Source organism: Rutidosis leptorrhynchoides, chromosome 2, assembly GCF_046630445.1.
Source record: "Rutidosis leptorrhynchoides isolate AG116_Rl617_1_P2 chromosome 2, CSIRO_AGI_Rlap_v1, whole genome shotgun sequence".
Classification (NCBI taxonomy): domain Eukaryota; kingdom Viridiplantae; phylum Streptophyta; class Magnoliopsida; order Asterales; family Asteraceae; genus Rutidosis; species Rutidosis leptorrhynchoides.
Window position 1 is genome coordinate 472,793,592 of NC_092334.1, and position 18,916 is coordinate 472,812,507.

The 18,916-nt window shown below is 36.0% G+C and overlaps 1 protein-coding gene across 1 annotated transcript; it reads left to right on the forward strand.

Moving 5' to 3' along the window:
• Window positions 1–2,645: 2,645 nt before the first annotated feature.
• On the forward strand, window positions 2,646–4,014 carry LOC139889390 (uncharacterized). The gene is made up of 2 exons (XM_071872348.1): window positions 2,646–3,155; window positions 3,265–4,014. Exons 1-2 carry the CDS (start codon window positions 2,646–2,648, stop codon window positions 4,012–4,014), a joined length of 1,260 nt encoding a protein of 419 aa, XP_071728449.1.
• Window positions 4,015–18,916: the final 14,902 nt, after the last annotated feature.

The window sequence follows — 18,916 nt, forward strand, 5'->3', positions numbered from 1 at the left end:
TTCAAGACATATATATGTAGATGCATATGCATGTATTTCAGTACTTATATATGTGTGTCTAGATGTATTTCGGGTGGTAATGATATATCTATAGATGATAAAATGTCATTTATATTCGATTCACGAAATATTTAAATCATTCGTATCTATATCCATTACTCGTCTATTTACATCATCCATATCAGTTATAAATAGTTCGGATCAGTAGATTTTTTCCCCTTTTAAATAAATCGAACCAATTCTATCCATTAACAACAAAACCCTCATTTTTTAGTCTTTCGACCTTCGCAAACAAATAGTCCGGCCAACTCACAGACGGATCCAGTCGTAAAGACTGATTCATGGGTCACCAATCTACAGGGCAGAGGAACCCATCTTTAATACATGCATATATAAAAAAAATATCTGATCCACTCCCTCTATCACCTTAATTCTTTTATTGAGGTAAGTCTCTTACCGTTCATCGAAAAAGTACTTGCTGAAGTGGTGGTAGAGCGATACTACATCCCCTGCTTTGCCCAAATCTGCACCAATTCTAGCCAATTATTACTTCGTGTTCATTGTTAACAAATATCGATTATGGATTGAACATTGACAATCGTTAATCCATTGTTAACTAAACATATTGTTCGATGAATTACTTTACTCTTTAAGTATAAATTCATAAGACACTAGCAATCTAGCTGACAAATACGATTGGGTGTATGAGTATTTACTCTAAAGTTTCGTCATATTCACTTACCACATCTGCACCGAGTAATTTTTTTTCCCTAAATCGGTAATTTCAATTCTGCACCAAATCTTCATCGTAATAATTCAATTTCATTCATAGAATCTGCGTAATTAGGTCTTCTAACCCTAGTTGACGGATTAAAATGGTATTTGGTTGGTGATTTATTATGATTCCGGGTTGACGACCTTTGAATTTGTTAGTGTGTCTAACTAAGAAATTTCATAGTTCTCTTAATCACTCTCGCTATCATTATAACATAAACATAAATTTATCAATCTTATAGTAGCTCTTACAAAAAAAAAAAAAAAAAAATGAAGTAACTCACGTTTTACTTAAGACCTTTAGCCGACAAAAAAATTACCCTAAGAGAAATTCTAGGGTTTTTATCGGCGCCGTTCCGGCTTCTCTGTTCGGAAGGGGGGTTATTGAAGATGGTGATTACGTTTAAGGCTACCGATGATCAAACGACGAGATCGATTAACAATCCTTTACATAAGGACGTTGAAAAAATTTCATCTACATTCTTCGTTACTAATTTCCCGGACCATGTGAATGCCAAGAGGTTGTGGTTTGAATTTCAATCATTCGGTCGTATCTCCGATGCTTTTATTCCGTTCAAGAAATCAAAGGTTGGTAAAAGGTTTGGGTTTTTACGATTCATGGGTGTGCATGATGTCGATGTGTTCGCCAGGAAGCTTTCAACCGTTTGGATAGGTAATCACCACCTGTTCGTTACTCCAGCAAGATTTGATCGGGGGAATCTTAAGGATAGCATTCCCTCAAAAGCTGCTCCGGTGCCTAAACCTTCTAATCAGTCCCATTCGTCTGGTGAATCTACAGCCAATATGGTGAATGGTTCGTCGTTTGCGGATGCTGTTATTGGAGGGGCTAAGACGTCAAATAATTTATCAGAGTCAGATCTATCAATTGAGCTTGATGATCATGACCTTTTAGTTGTACCGGAGACCCTCAAAGCAGTTTTAATTAAGGCTATTGATGTACAGATGATGGCTAATTTTCGTTCTGTATGCTTGGAGGAAGGTTTTGATGAGATTGAGTTGCATCATGTGGGTGGTTTATGGATGTGGGTCACTTTTAAATCTGAGGTAATTTGCAAGTCTTTTAAAGATAATTTCGCTCTGAGGCAACTATATTCGGTCATAAAACCGGTGTCTAAAAACTTCATAATCGATGAGAGATTGGTTTGGATTGAAATTTCTGGTTTACCTTTATGCGCGTGGGGGTCGAATGTTTATAAGAAGGTAGCTTTGGCAGTGGGTAAGTTCATGTTTTTTGAGAATGATAAGTCGCCGGCAATGAGTATTGGTCGTTTGTCTGTTGCTACGAAGTGCAAAGAGAGTTTATCTTCAATTTTGAAGGTGAAAATCCAATGGTCATTTTGTTCAGCACGCATTCAGGAACTGGGACATTGGAGTACCAATTTAAATCACAGTGACTCAGATTCAAGTGACTCGGATGATGAATTGGATCATGATTCGACTGATTTCCATGAACAATTGGATGAATTGATTGGTAACCTAACTGATGATAAAAGGGAAGTGGAAGAGGAGGTCATTTTAGAAGATGTCCCTAAGGAACAATGTGATAGCAAGAATGATAAGGTGCCGAAAGTTAATGGAGAGGCTCAACCGGATGATGTGGCATCTGGTAAATATAATTTTTCAAGTGTTGAAAAGGTAAGAGATTTTAAGACTGGGGTGGAGAATTGTTACCATAATGATCAGGGTAGGAGGGTATTTTTCAGTGCAGACAAAGGAGGTAATAGAATTAAAAGTGATAAGGGGAAAGACAAAATAAAGGAGTTGGGTATTAAGCTTTGGTTATCAACTGACGAAAGTAATGAGTTTTATGATAACATTTTTAAGAGTGTTGGTGTGTTGATGGTTCCCCAATGAATTTGTTGTCAATAAATCTGCAAGGTTCTAAGGTCAGGAGGAAACGATGTTGGGTCAAGGAGATGTGTTTCGAAAAGGGAGTGCAGTTTGTTGGAATTCAAGAAACGAAGATGACACATTTAGAATTATTTCGCATCAAGAGTCTTTGGGGTAACTATAATTTTGACTATGCATGTTCTTTAGCCAGGGGGTTTTTAGGTGGAATTCTTTCGATTTGGGATCCGAATTCATTCGTTAAAGATCAAATTTGGTGTGGCGAATATTATGTTATCGTGAAAGGAAAATGGAATCATTCAAGCGAGTGGTACTTTATGGTGAATATTTATGGGCCGCAACACATTCGTGAGAAGGTAATTCTTTGGGATTTTCTGTTATCATTTATTAATAATAATGCTGGAAGGTTCATATTTTTCGGTGATTGGAATGAAGTTAGACAGGAAGGGGACCGGAAGGGAACTATTTTTAACTCTCAGAATGCAGATCGGTTTAACTCGTTTATCGAGCAGGCAAATGTTTCTGAGTTAGCATTGGGGGGTCGTAAATATACGTGGGTGCATAAATGGGGTATTAAAATGAGCAGGTTGGATCATGTTTTTGTATCGGCTAGTGTTTTAGATAGATGATATTCCTGATCTCAGACTGGTTGCGCTAAGTAAAAGGTGGTCCGATCATACTCCGTTGTTGGTTTTTAAAGAGAGAATTGATTATGGTCCGCAACCTTTTAAGTGTTTTAATTCGTGGAAGTGTCGAAATGGGTTCGATGAAATTGTGAAACAATCGTGGCTGAGGTGTAATCAAAGTACTCGGTTTGATATGAAACTAAAACTAGTTAAAGCTGATATGAAAGGGTGGATTAAGGAAGTTAAAAGTGCTGAAGTATCAAGAGTGGTGTTGATCAACTCTAAGCTGGAAGAAATTGATGAAGCAATTGAGTTGGGTTCTGCTTCTCCTGAATGCATTTCTAATAGAGGTGAATTGATGAATGAACTGTTAGAGATTAATAGAATGGAAGATATGGATCTTGCACAAAAGTCGAGGGTGAAGTGGGGTCTAGACGGGGATGAAAATTCGGGTTATTTTCATGCATTATTAAAGCAACGAAGACGGTCTGATAATATTCAAGGGATTCTTATTAACGGAGAGTGGGTTGTTGATCCTTCGCAAGTTAAGCAAGAGTTTTTCGCGTTTTATAGGGACAAATATTTGGCCACTGAAGCGCATATTGAGTTCCCTGTTCTTCAGCCTCAATATGTCTTGTCCTTGGGGGAGCGAAACTTGTTAGAAAATACGTTTACAGAGGATGAAGTTAAATCTGCGGTTTGGTCATATATACTATTACATACACATTTATTTATCATACGTTAAATCTCGATTTAACCCAATTCTAGTGTATTCCGCCTCTAGGATTATTAGTAAGCGACCTAAGATCCTTAAATCTCCGTCTACAGTTTTGATAATTCGGGTGGGTTTTTTTGGAAAAATATCGCTGGGTAGTACCGGTACTAAACTCGATAATTGGGGGTGTGGCATGGATCCGACTTTAGAAGGAAACCCGTATTTAAAAGATGGATGCGTTGGTATGTGATAATACTCTCAACATATACTATTACATACACATTTATTTATCATACGTTACTATGCATCTAACATGACTTTTCTTTTATATACACGTTCGTGCATTTAGTTAAGGAAGAGTGTGCAAGGTGCATGAAAAAAAGGAAATTACGATTGTGACTATTCGAATCCAGCCAGAGTCTTAAAATGTATATATACACCAAATACACAACCAACAGAAGAATCTGATGAGGCACACAAGTTATCCTTGGGCATTATTCTAGGCACATCAATAATTATTTTTTATTTGAACCAGAGTCTATATATTCACACATACTTTACTCAAATACACACACACACATCACATATATATATATATATATATATATATATATATATATATATATATATATATATATATATATATATATATATATATATATATATATATATATATATATATAGTCGCAGGTTTAATGCAGAACTTATTTAATGTGCAGCATTGTGCACAAATACAAAACCTTTTTAATGTGCATAAAAATACACTTATATATATGGTGATGTTCAATACAAAACCAAAAAACTACAGAACCAACTAATATACATAAAAATACACTTGCGCACATTAAAAAGGTTTTGTATTTGTGCACAATGCTGCACATTAAATAAGTTCTGCATTAAACCTGCGACTATATATATATATATATATATATATATATATATATATATATATATATATATATATATATATATATATATATATATATATGGGCAGGATCAATTGGGAAGTAACCAATCGGGGGGAAGTGGGGGGAAACAAAAAGTTTTTTTTTTTTTCATTTTTTTTGGAAATTTTTTTTTCCGGCATCAAGATCACACGAAAATATGAACATTTAGAAGAGACACTTCGTGATGAATATTATTATTTAGGCGGAAAAACGATCGACAAAAATAACATTCAAGATAATATTGTTCGTGAAGAATATGAACGTTTTTTTTCTTCATGTTTTGTGAAGTAAAATTTAGCCCGATTTAGAGTTTAGGGTTTAGGGTTTGGTGTTTTGGGTTTATGGAATAAACCCAAAACACCAAACCCTAAACCCTAAACTCTAAACCATTCGTGTTAAAAACTCAATCTAAATTCTAAATCTAAACCCTAAATCTAAACCCTAAACCCTAAATTTCTAAACCCTAATATCTAAACCCTATAAACCCTAATATCCGAACCCTATAAACCCTAATATCTAAACCCTAATATCTAAACCTCAATAGCTAAAACATCAACATACGCTCGAAAAGCACGATAATTGTTATATATTTCTTCTTCGAGCGTTTTCCCGCCAAAATAAAAACATTTATCACAAAGTGTCTCTACTAAATGTTCATATTTTCATCCCATCTATAATGTTCGTGAACAAAGTTTTTTCAAAAAATGAAAAAAAAAAGTTTTTACTTCCCCCCGCTTTCCCCCGATTGGTTACTTCCCTCTTGATCCTACCACTATATATATATATATATATATATATATATATATACACACACACACACACATAGTGTAACACCCTGTTTTTTTAACACAATGGAAAGACCTATTTATAAATCGGACATCTATATAAAAAACGACACATGTATTATGTTATTAATATCTTAACAAATATTAACAGTCCATTACATTTACAAAACGGGTATTATATTAAACTCAGACAACGTAACAAAAAGACTCGACATCAAAATTCTGACTCGTCAAACGTATCTTCCGACAACCCATCTTCATCCTGTAATCTATCATGCACAACCTGAACCTACAAGGGTGGAAATGTGGAGGAGTTAGCACACGACTAAGTGAATGGAATCTATCTAACATATCAAGTCTAAGTATCAAGCCAAGCCAGTGCAGTCATCAAAGCATGCTAAAGTCCTAACATCATACTATCACATAAGTAGTGATCATACAAAAGTCAACTGGTCGATGCTAACGTCCAACTAGCATTCTACTAGTAAACTATCCCGAAACAACAACTACAGGAATATGATAATGTGAGGATCAGCGGCTTGTACGGGCACACAATTTCACTAATCAGGCAACAGTCTACCGATAGTCCACTTTACTGAATCCACTGCATAATCGTCTAGATGCAACACATGCGTCCTACTATGCAATACTGAACAGATAGTAACACAAGGACCCGACCAGGCTACCACGGTCGACCTCACACAAACCCTACCTTGCTGCCTCGGTGGATTCCCAACCAGGCCACCACGGTTGGTGTCGAACTGGGTGCGCACCTAAGGTCACAGGTAATTCATGCAAACATCCTAACTTGCATGGCAATATCTAGCTATACATGGAAATCGGATATAACAACAGTCTAAATAATAGAGTAAACGACAGTAGCAAAGATTGCTACTCAAACTCTATCCGGAGATAGACCCACTCACCGATCGCCAGCTACACTCGATAGTCTAATGTCACCGAGTCTTCTCCTCGTCTGTATCACCTGAGAATAAATACTGGACAAGATAGTAAATCATACCACATTTACTAACAATACTACACTATATATATATATATATATATTGATAATGCTAAAAACGAACATATATTTCATAGCATTATTCCTCAAGAAAGACAAGCTTTTAGTTGCAATTGTTCTATTTACAAGAGATATTCGTTTAAATAATAAAAGGTGAAGACAAAAGACAGATTCGACGAATTGAAGACGCAAACGACCAAAAAGCTCAAAAGTACAAAAGACAATCAAAAAGGTTCCAATTATTGATAAGAAACGTCTCGAAATTACAAAAGTACAAGATTTAAAACGCAAAGTACAAGATATAAAATTGTACGCAAGGACGTTCGAAAATCCGGAACCGGGACCAGAGTCAACTCTTAACGCTCGACGCAACGGACTAAAAATTACAAGTTAACTATGTATATAAATATAATATAATATATAATTAATTATATTAATTATATATATATTATATATATATATATAAAACCGTCGGCAGAGAAAACTCCAAGGACTGAGCTGTAATTTCTATCTCCGCGACTCGCGGAGTTTGAAGGGCATTTTGCCGCGAGTCGCGGAGCCCCAATTTTCAACTCTGGCTATAAAGCCAACCGAATTCTGATCAAATTTCATATCTTTTTTCTTCTCATTCATACGAGTAATATATATATATATAATTTATATTTTAATTTTAATTTTAATTTTAAATCCTAATAATAAGGGTATGTTAGCGAATGTTGTAAGGGTGTAAGTCGAAATTCTGTCCGTGTAACGCTACGCTATTTTTAATCATTGTAAGTTATGTTCAACCTTTTTACATTAATGTCTCGTAGCTAAGTTATTATTATGCTTATTTAAAACGAAGTAATCATGATGTTGGGCTAATTACTAAAATTGGGTAATTGGGCTTTGTACCATAATTGGGGTTTGGACAAAAGAACGACACTTGTGGAAACTAGGCTATGGGCTATTAATGGGCTTTATATTTGTTTAACTAAATGAAAGTTTGTTAATGTTAATATAAAGATTTACAATTGGGCGTCCCTATAAATTACCATATACACTCGATCGGACACGATGGGCGGGGTATTTATATGTACGAATAATCGTTCATTTAACCGGACACGGGAATGGATTAATAGCCACTAGAATAATTAAAACAGGGGTGAAATTACATTCAAGGGTAATTGGTGTAATTGTTAACAAAGTAGTAAAACCTTGGTTTACACGCAGTCGATAACCTGGTGTATTCATTAAACAAAGTATTAAAACCTTGTTACAATTCGAATCCCCAATTAGTTGGAATATTTATCTTCGGGTATAATAATAATTTGACAAGGACACTTGCAATTTATATTTATGACTGATGGACTGTTATGGACAAAAACCAGACGGACATATTAAATAATCCAGGACAAAGGACAATTAACCCATGGGCATAAAACTAAAATCAACACGTCAAACATCATGATTACGGAAGTTTAAATAAGCATAATTCTTTTATATCATATTTAATTTCCTTTATTTTATATTTAATTGCATTTCTAATTATCGCACTTTTATTGTTATTTAATCGCACTTTTAATTATCGTACTTTTTAATTATCGCAAGTTTATTTTATCGCACTTTTATTATTCGTAATTTCATTATCGTTATTTACTTTACGCTTTAATTTAAGTCTTATATTTATTTTATATTTTACATTAGGTTTTAACTGCGACTAAAGTTTTAAAATCGACAAACCGGTCATTAAACGGTAAAAACCCCCCTTTATAACAATAATATTACTTATATATATATTTGTATTTTTATAAAAGTAAACTAATATAGCGTTGAGCTTTGTTCAAAGATTTCCCTGTGGAACGAACCGGACTTACTAAAAACTACACTACTGTACGATTAGGTACACTGCCTATAAGTGTTGTAGCAAGGTTTAAGTATATCCATTCTATAAATAAATAAATATCTTGTGTAAAATTGTATCGTATTTAATAGTTTTTCCTAGTAAAATAATAACTATTTTATATACACCTCGCTTAACATCATATATATATATATATATATATATATATATATATATATATATATATATATATATATATATATATATATATATATATATATATATATATATATATATATATATATATATATATATATATATATACTACACTACTGTTAACACTGATTTAGAAGAAGGGGAGATCCCTCCGGATCTCTCCGAGACTGAACATGAATTGATGGAGCGTCTAAAGCGACAAGCTAAGGAATCTGCTGACGCTGCATCAAAGGCCTCGACTGAAGCTTCGACTTCAGTGGCTCATAATTTTGATGATGAGGTGAGTGATACAGAAGTTGTTTGTGACGCCCCGTACAAAATTAACGTGTACGGATAATCAACAACAGGATCATTACAAGGTCAAACACTATATGCTATTTTAAAATAAGTTTGCATTCATAAAAAGGGTGACGTCATAACCAACATCAAAAGTTTTACAACGATAGTAGGCTTCTACGAATAGAAGCAATTAACATAAGTAAGAGACCCGAAGGTCATTACAAATTCATTGTTTCAAAAGTAACATAGTTTGTGAATGCAAGGTAAACGTTTCATGCAGAGACAACTCTAACAAAAGCAGCGGGAGTCTACACAGCAAGACTACTACAGCGGAAGCATCAAACCTCTAAGAACCTGAGAAAACATGCTTAAAAACGTCAACACGAGTGTTGGTGAGCTATAGTTTAAGTATAACAGTAATGTAAGGTGGGCCACGAGATTTCGTATTTCAAAACAGTATCAAAAGTATATGTTCAACCGTGGGCACTTGGTAACTAACTTAACGTAATATCACCCCCTAAAAGTACACTTGGTGAGTGCGTAAGTTTACAAAGTATTAAACACCCATTAAATGCTAGCGCTACTAGCCCGAGTGGGGATTTCAAACCCTATGGATCCATATCTAAGATTCGCGTTCACCGGTTCAAAGACCAATGACAAAAAGTTACCGAGCTAAGGGGAAAGTTTATGCCGTTGTATAACCCACACATATATAAAGTTTAAGTACTCGTGCCTAGTATGTAAAACGTAAAAAGAGCATGTATTCTTAGTTCCCAAAATAGTTAAAGTAAAAAGGGATGCTATAACTCACAGTGAAAAGTAGTAAAGTCGGTACGAGATAAGTAAGCAAGTAGTTGGTCCGAAAGGTCCTCAACCTAAGTCAAAAGTTACTAAGTCAGTAAATCGTTCCCAAAGGTTTAAAAGTATGTAAATTAGGTCTTAAGTATCATCATCATCAACAACATAAGTAAAAAGTAAAGTAAGTTTTCAATCAAGAATAGAGATCGAAACAAAGGCTGACTTCGTTCAGCAGCCACGAACACTATACAAACTGAAATGAGGTGAGACCAGTGGCCATGGCTCCGTATATGAGTTCCCTAGTTTCTGACCAAATCTTCAGAGCCAAACTCGTCTTCGTTTGACCGTGGTGACTGTTTAAGTATGAGTAGGTCAGAAATTTCAGCACAACGTTAAAAGGGCGTAGTGACTTTCAGAAGGCTATAAATCCTAAACCGTAAGTCGGATTAAGACGAGTCTTAAATGAAAAGTCATCTACTCGAACCGAAAAATCTGGAAATCAACTTTTCCAGTAGCCCAGGAGCCTGATCAGATCCCAAAAACAGTAAGCAAAGTGTTCTGGTGGGTTCTTGGTGCTTGATGCTCATCACGGTTCTCATCCTTGATGCTTGTAGCTTCAAGTGTACAACTCGTTGATGTGTTTGCATCATCTTAACTAAGTTTTGACCATCATAACACTAATGTATGTCTAAGATAAATAGAACAACTCATTTAAGGGTTGTAATTAGGTTGATGAACCAAAGTTACATCAAGATCTTAGATCCGACACATACGTGAGTTCTAATAGTAACATTAAGCTATAAACTTGAATGTAAACTAAATAAACAAGATCTTAAGTTGTAGAACTTAGATCTTAGTTAGATCTTGAAGATCCTAGAATAGAAAGTCTAGATCTAGTGTTCTTAAGTTAAACCCTAAGTTATAGAACTTGGATCTTTACTTTAATAAAACCATAAGTTATGAAACTTAGATTTTTATTTTGTAAAATGTATATAAGCTTATAAGCTTTTGTTTTAGACAAAATTGGAAGACCATAAGCTAGAGAAACTTATATCCAACATAAGTGTATGAAGTTATAACTAGAAAGTTAAACTTCCATGTTCTTGAACTTACAAAGTTTAAACTTTAGTTTCAAGAAAAATGAGATCAAGTTTAACTAGTAATACTTGACCAATATTATATAATCATGAATTTAAAACAAAAAATAAAGTAATCAACTAAAGTTACAAGTAACAAGTTCATGTTTGTTCCATACTTAAGAAGATTCAAGCCAAAGCTTAGATCGTAAGAAAATAAACTTTAAGATTACAAAACATGAACACAAGTAAGATCTTAAAGCTTATGAACTTTAGATCTTTATAATACTTCAAGTGTAGAACCATAAGCTAAAAAGCTTAGATCCTTGTTCTTGGTGCTTCATCAAAACAAAGGATACAAGAAGCAAGATCCATGAAGATACAAACTAGAAAGTTTGATCTTTAACAACAAACAACAAACTAGTAAATAACATGATGATGATACTTGGTGATTTTAAAGGAAAAAGAAGAAAGAAAAAATAAAGTTTCTTACTTACAATTTAGAGAGAAAGTTGAGAGAAAAGAAAGTGTAAGTATGAAGTGTGTGTGGAATGGAGTTTACACTAGCATATAAGTAACAAAAAAAATAAATTTTGAACTCCCCATGCCCATACCAAGGCCGACGGTATTGAGCTCCATAAATGGGGTAGTCAATTTCAACTTTCTAGTGTGGGAGGGTGTTGTTTGCTAGGAAGGTGTATAAGTCAAATACATAGGAAAGAGGTGCATGCATGCTTGAGACATCTTTGTCTCCTACACCTTAATTAACCTTGTTTAACCTTAAATAGTCATTAGCATAGTAGTGGGCTTACTAGTAGTCCATTAAGTAAAGTAGGGTGGGCCTTAATAGTCCAAGTCCATTAATAAAAGCCCATGTATAAGTATGCAGCAATTTAATAGAAAGACCAAGTAATTAACTACTTACATTAGTTAATTAGAAATAATTAATAATAATTAATTATGAACGTAAATAATATTCGAAATATTATTCGTGAAAAGCACGTGTCGAAAAGACGAGTCGGGACATGGAAAGTCTACTACAGTGACAAGTAAAATGTATAAGCATACATTTATTAAAGCGCAAGTATTAATAATAAATATTATTAATATAAGTTGGAAAATCCAGGGTCATTACATTGTTGATGAAAGTGATAATAGTTTTGATGAAATGATTATTTAGGATGAGCTGACAGAGGCGTATCCACGTTATGAAGGTTTTGATGATAATGATCTTCCAACTTTTGCTGATTACTTTCAAATGAATGATGAACTTTTGGATAGAAAGTGCAAGGAAAAAGAACAGAAAGAGCAAGAAAGTGTGTTGCCGGAAGGGTTTTTGCCTGTGAAAATCAACAAAGAAAAGGTTGAAGTTTTGGAAGAAGAATGGAAGATTTTGATGCGAATTAGGCAGTATGTTATGAAGCCTAAGGTGGAGCCGCAGTTTTTAAAGTTTATCGAGCACTGTGAAAGTTTACGTGCTAAGGGAAAGATAATAGCCTGGGCTTATATAAAAGAATTTGATATATATGCGATAAAAAATAACACGGAGTGGATTATATCAAGTATGCATACGAGTTCAAATCGTTACCATATTTTGAGTTTATGCAGGTGGCCAGCCTTAAGATGTTGTATCAGGATTATTGTGGAATTCCTGATATTTTGGTTCGTAAGATAAGAAGATCATTTCGGTCACCTAATTTTGTAGGCTTTCGACCACAATTTCCAAAGATCTCTTATAGGACGAACAGGAAAACAGGGGTAAGGAGGAAGATAGTAAAATATCAACCTGTGAAGTATATGCGAAAGGTTCCCTTGCGAAAGATGCCGCAGCACTTCAGTCGTCGTTTTCGTTGGTGGTATTATGATGAACGCTTAGAGGAAGCGGTTATTGTGTTAGACAAAGATGGAGGAGATGAAAATGATAGTATAAGGGTTTTGGATCCTGTTTGGTTGAGGAACTGCTGTGAGGAAGATATGTTCACCTTATACTACAACAGGATGCTGTATCGTCCAGAAAATTGTGTGCAAGCTGAATAGTACTGCAGAGTTGTGAAACTTTGCTATCTGAAGAACTGGGTGACAGATCCTTTTACTGATTGATAACTGAATTTTTATGTTCTACGGGTAGGTCTTAGGGGGAGTTTGTTAGTGCATGAATCCCCAGCCGTAGATTGATTCATAGTTTGATACATTCGGTTATGTAATAATGTTTACTTGTGACTATTGATTACGTTTGTGATTGTGCGGGCTTAATTTGTTAAACAATCAATTAGTTAAACTGCACACACAGTCGACCTAGTGTGTCCACACACTCGACCGACTGTCTTACGCAGTCGACCGACTGAGAGACACACTCGACCGAGTGTGTCTGATATGCAGTATATATACGGGTTGAGACTTCTTTGTTGAGGTTAATCATCCCATTCACCCTAATCGATAGGTTTTCATCTCTGCCGAACCCTAACACCAAATACCACCGAAATACTTCGTTTAGGCGTCGATCTAATCTAGTAATTGTCCTAGGTTTGATCTATTCGATCCTGATACGACCCATATCTCGGTTTAACCCAATTCTAGTGTATTCTCTAGGATTATTAGTAAGCGACCTAAGATCCTTAAATCTCCGTCTACAAAGTGGTATCAGAGCTGGAGTCTCTGGTTTTGCTTGATCTAAATCGTTTTTGGGTCAAATAGTTGGTGTTTTTGGTGTTATTTGTGTTTTGAACGATTAATCCTTTTTCTTACGTTATAGTTTGTGTTTTCTTTGTCAAAAAGTGTTTCTGGTGTCATTGCACTTGTTTTCTACATTTTGGTTTAGAGTTTTACATCAAAAATCGATCAAAAAATCGATTTGAGTCTAGAAAACCCTAAAAGTTGACCTGTATCTGTCAAGAACACACTCGGCCGTGTGTGTCTTGACAATCGGTCATGTGAGTCCCTCAATCGACCGAGCGAGTTTGTTAGTCGATCGTGTGTGTATTACCAAAGCCGTGTGAGATCAATATAGTCAGTCGGCCGTGTGTGTGTAGTCACTCGACCGTGTGAGCAATACAATCGACCGTGGGAGTTTGATAGTCGGCCGTGTGAGTTGTAATACCAAAGGTATAGTGTGTAACGAAGTGCTGCCAAAATTTTGACAGAAAATCGACCGTGTCTCTTACACAATCGACCGTGTGTCTTAGTCAATCGACCGTGTGTATTAGTCAATCGACCGTGTGTCTTACACAATCGACCGAGTGTCTTTTAACCCAGAAACTTAATTTACTTTTAATTCTCACATAATTAATTAAAATGTCGAACACTAATGAACAAGTATCAAATGAATACAGTGCCTTAGTAATTGCACTAGAACTTCACAAATTACTACTTTCCGAAAATGAGTCTGGATCTACCAATAAGGTTCCCAAACTTGATAATCTAAAGGACTTTTTGGACTAGAAGGCACGTTTTATGATATATTTGAACGGTGTTGATTCTAGAATGTGGGAGTTGATAGAGAATGAGTATGCTTGGTCAAATGGAGGGGATGGAGAACCAAAGGAAACGTCAAAGTTTAATCCTGCAGAGCGAGAACAGTATAACTTGGAATGTAAGTGCTACGCGCAGTTAACTCAGGCACTATCTAAGGAAATCTTTTCCCAATTCAAAAACATATATATATATATATATATATATATATATATATATATATATATATATATATATATATATTCCTCGCATACACTTTGGCTTGCTCTTCAATCAGCCACAAAGGGTACAGCTACTTACCGTGCCACTAAGGGTAAGGTTTTGAAAGATGAGTGGGGAGTATTCGCTCCGAGACTCTTGGGCAAACCTTAGAAAGATATCGCCTGCTGGTTGCAGAAATGACAGATTATAGAATAGACATATCAGATGATAAAGCAGTTAGAGTGTTGAAAGATGGTTTTCCTGAAAAATGGGACAACGAAATTGAAAAGATTCAGAACAGGTACATTGCATCTGGTCGTACGTTAACCCTGACATCTTTTACATCCAAGCTGATGGAAAAGGATATTCAGGTTGAGGCAAAAAGGAAGAGACTTGGTACTCTAGCAGCAGCTTCAACCGTTAGGTCATCTTCAGGAGGTCATGCTCCATTGCAAACAGCTTTCATCTCAACCAAAGCATCACAGACCTCGGCACCATAGTCAGAGTCAGGGTATTTCAATGCAAAGTCACAAGCACTGAAGTCAACTGCTAAACTTATTGATTTTGGCATTCTGCAACAGTCTCAATCACCAGTGATCAAGACAGATGATATCAAGAAGAGGCCTCTAGAACAGATTCAGGAGGATATGGCTCTAGCTACTATCGTGGTTAACTCTTATAATGATATGATCAGTGGACAGATAATAAATGGTCATCAGGAAAATGAAGACTATGATCAGATAGATGAGGATGAGATAGAAAGAATGGACATCTTGTATGCTATGGGTAGTGTCGTGAGACGAGCAAGGAAGTATCTGAAGAGAACAGGACAGAGCACCCTGAGTTTGAATCGTAACACTAAATTTGGGTTTGATATGTCTAAAGTGAGATGCTTTAACTGTGATGAACTAGGTCATTTCAAGCGGACATACACAAGACCACCCAAGCCTGGTTTTCATAATCCTTTTCATAATACTTCAATTGAGGTAACTCCTGGACATGTTGGTCCGACAGTGAATAAGGAAGAAACTTCTAGTGGTTAATCCAAAGCTTTGACTACTACTTATGTTGATGAAGTGTGTGATTGGTCAATCTCAGTTGATACTGAAAAAGCTAATGTGGTTTTTGTTGGTAAGAGTGAAGCAGAAATAGAAGAAGAAAGGGTTATCAGGAGAAAAGCTGGGTGTATAGGTAAAGATGATCCAGCTTGCACATGCTATGTATGTAAATGTGACGCACGAATGAAACGGGTTGAAGCAGTAATGAAGATGTGTCTTAGAAAGAGAATTAGTGATAGGTTGTATGATAAGTTCCGCAAAGCCAAGGATCTATCTGATCTTGAATTCTCAACTGACTCTTCAGATGATGATGAATCCTCAGGGTTGAGTTGTCATACAGGAACCTGGTTTAGAAAAGAACTGGCACATTTGATCAAGGGTGATGTTGAAGGTACTGATGAGAAGGTAGTCACAGTGACAAGTTCGGATAATCCTGCCAAAGTTGAAGGCAAAGAAGGTTATGATGCTGATTATTCAGACAGTACAAGTTCAGAGTCAGAATCAGAATCAGATACAGATTCGCAGGCTGGTAGAAAAGATTACGCGTTCATGGCTAACACATCCAGCAATGACAAGGTATGTAATGATTCAGATTCTTTGTGTTTAAAATGCACTGACCTTGAACAGGAAATAGCTAGACTTGAATGTGTAGTCTCTAAGCTTAATGAGATACCTGCTACCTGTGAAAATTGTCCGAAACTTAGACTTGAACTTAAGAACTTGAGTCTAGAAAATCAGACAAATAGAAAGAACTATGATGATGCTCTCTACTACCTGAATAAGCAGAAAGAGTATGTTGATGTCATTAAATCTTTAGAAAATCCAGGTAGGTCATTTAAAATCAACTATTATAGATGATGAAAAAGTGATTCACCTGTATTTGAGCCAGATAGAAGCGCTTAAGGCAGAAAAAGATTCATACAAGCTAAAGTATGAGTCAGAGAAGGCTAGGATTGATAATTGGCAGAGAATGTCATACGTGACACAAACCTTAAAACATCCCAAAAACCATGGGATAGGCTACAATCAGGTTGCCCCACCGCTTTTAGGAGAGTTTATCAATAAACCTGTTGAGAAGAATAGGGATCCGGTTGTAGAACCAAAGTATGGTAAGCCTGAGAAAAATTTTGTAGAGAGTAAAAGTGAGACTGGTGAGGGTAAAAAGCCATTAGATGTTTTTTATGAGACGGAGTCCGACACTGATGTCGATACCGAAAAGGACGGGAAACCCTTTGTAGTTGTGATTAAACCCATTACAATTTTGAAGAATCCAAATAATGAGGCAAATAGGAGTGAAAGTCAGAAGACTGAGAAAAGGAGTGTTAGTAAGCCAAAATAATCTAGGAGGAAAAACACTCAGCGCACCCCTGTTAAGTTTGTTAAGGATAGTAGTGCTGTGAATTCTCAGGTTGTTGATCCCAAAGCTGAACTTCCACCAAAAGGTGAGGGTTCAAATTCAGGAAGGGTGGCGAAATATGTTCCGCCTAATCGTTGACAGACTGTTAAACAGCAAGTCACGTCACCCCCTCCAGCTAGGCAACATAATACACTTCCGAGGAGACAGTTTTCACCTTCTAGGCGTCAATTGTTTAATGCTAATGATTTTGATAATGTTCATTGTTTTAATTGTGGGATGTTGGGACACAGGGCTATAAATTGTAAACCCATTCGACAGACACCACACAGGAAGATTGATCTTAGCCCTAAATGTACTTTCAATAGAAGATCATCCTCACCTATGTTTAAATCTACTTCTGTGAAATCAACTGAAACTAAAGTTTGGAAATGTAAGTTAGAAGTGAAAGGTATCCAAAATTCTAAAGGTCCTTCCAGATCTAAGGGACAATGGGTGGAATTGCCAGTGGTTGGCGTTGATGGGAAACCCACTGCCATTCGGGCATGGGTGACCCTTTCTAACTAATCTCCTTATGTTTATGTGCAGGTCGCCTACAATCCTCGTTGCAGTACATGGATTGTTGATAGTGGGGCGTCCAGACACATGACAGGGAACTTGTCCTTACTTTCTAATGTGCAAACAGTAGATGGAGGACCAGTTTCTTTTGCAGGTAGTGAAGGAGGTTTTATTACTGCGCAGGGTGTGATTTCAAATGAGAATGTCAGCTTTGATAAGGTCAATTTTGTAGAGAAAATGTCGAACAATTTGCTTTCAGTTTCACAGGTTGCTGACAAAAAGTATACGGTTGCTTTTGATGACAAATTGTGTTATATCTTGAGAAAAGATTTCGTGATTCCGGAAGGCATGATTTTGATGACTGCTCCAAGGTGTAAGGATCTATATATCCTTGATATGCGAAAGGCTCATGTTAAAGCAGCTACAGGCCATCAGGCTTTTGTTTCCAAAGCTACTGAGCAGGAGTCTATTACTTCGCACAAGTGTATGGGTCATCTGAGTCTTAGAAAGATGAATAATCTAGTTCATAATGGACTAGTTGATGGTGTCAATCTTAAGATTTTTCATATTCCTGAAGGATGTCTTTCGTGTAAGAAAGGAAAACAGACAAGAAAACCTCATGCTTCCAAGAAGCATCATTCTGTTAATGTTCCTTTGGAGTTATTGCATATGGATCTTTTTGGTCCAGTTAACTGCAAGACTATCACAGGAGAGTTATACTGCTTGGTAGTTACGGATGAGTATTCTCGTTTCTCTTGGGTTGTGATGCTGAAGCATAAGTCAGATACTTTCGAGCACATTAAAGTTTTGATTCTGAAGCTTCAAAGTTTGTATAAGTTGAAGGTTTGAAAGATTCGTACCGACAATGGTACAGAGTTTAAGAATAACAACATGATGCTGTTTTGTAATGACAAGGGGATACATCAACAGTTCAGTCCTGCTTATACTCCTGAGTCTAATGGGGTAGCTGAAAGAAAGAATAGAACGTTAATTGAAATCAAAAGAACTATGATAGCAGATGCGTGTTTACCTATTGTTTTCTGGGGATAAGTGATGAGCACGGCGTGTTATGTGATGAATAGAGTTCTGGTGGTGAAGAGACACGGAAAGACCTGTTGTGAACTATTACATAAGAGAAAGCCTAACATTAAGCATTTTGAACCCTTTGGTGCTCCTCGTACTATTCTAGTACGAGACACTAGAGGGAAATTCAATTCTAAGGTTGTCACTGGTATCTTCTTGGGTTATGGGAATCCAAATAAGCGAGTGTACAATACTGAATCTAAGTATGTTGAAGAACGTTTTGAGGTTGATATTCAGCGTAACGCTCCAGCTCGTGTTAGTAAAGG

Bases quoted from the DNA above. Each gene is read 5' to 3' on its own strand.
- LOC139889390 (XM_071872348.1), top strand. From the start codon at position 2,646: ATGAATTTGTTGTCAATAAATCTGCAAGGTTCTAAGGTCAGGAGGAAA. The intron at 3,156-3,264 runs GCAAATGTTTCT...CTAGTGTTTTAG, and splicing joins TTAACTCGTTTATCGAGCAG to ATAGATGATATTCCTGATCT.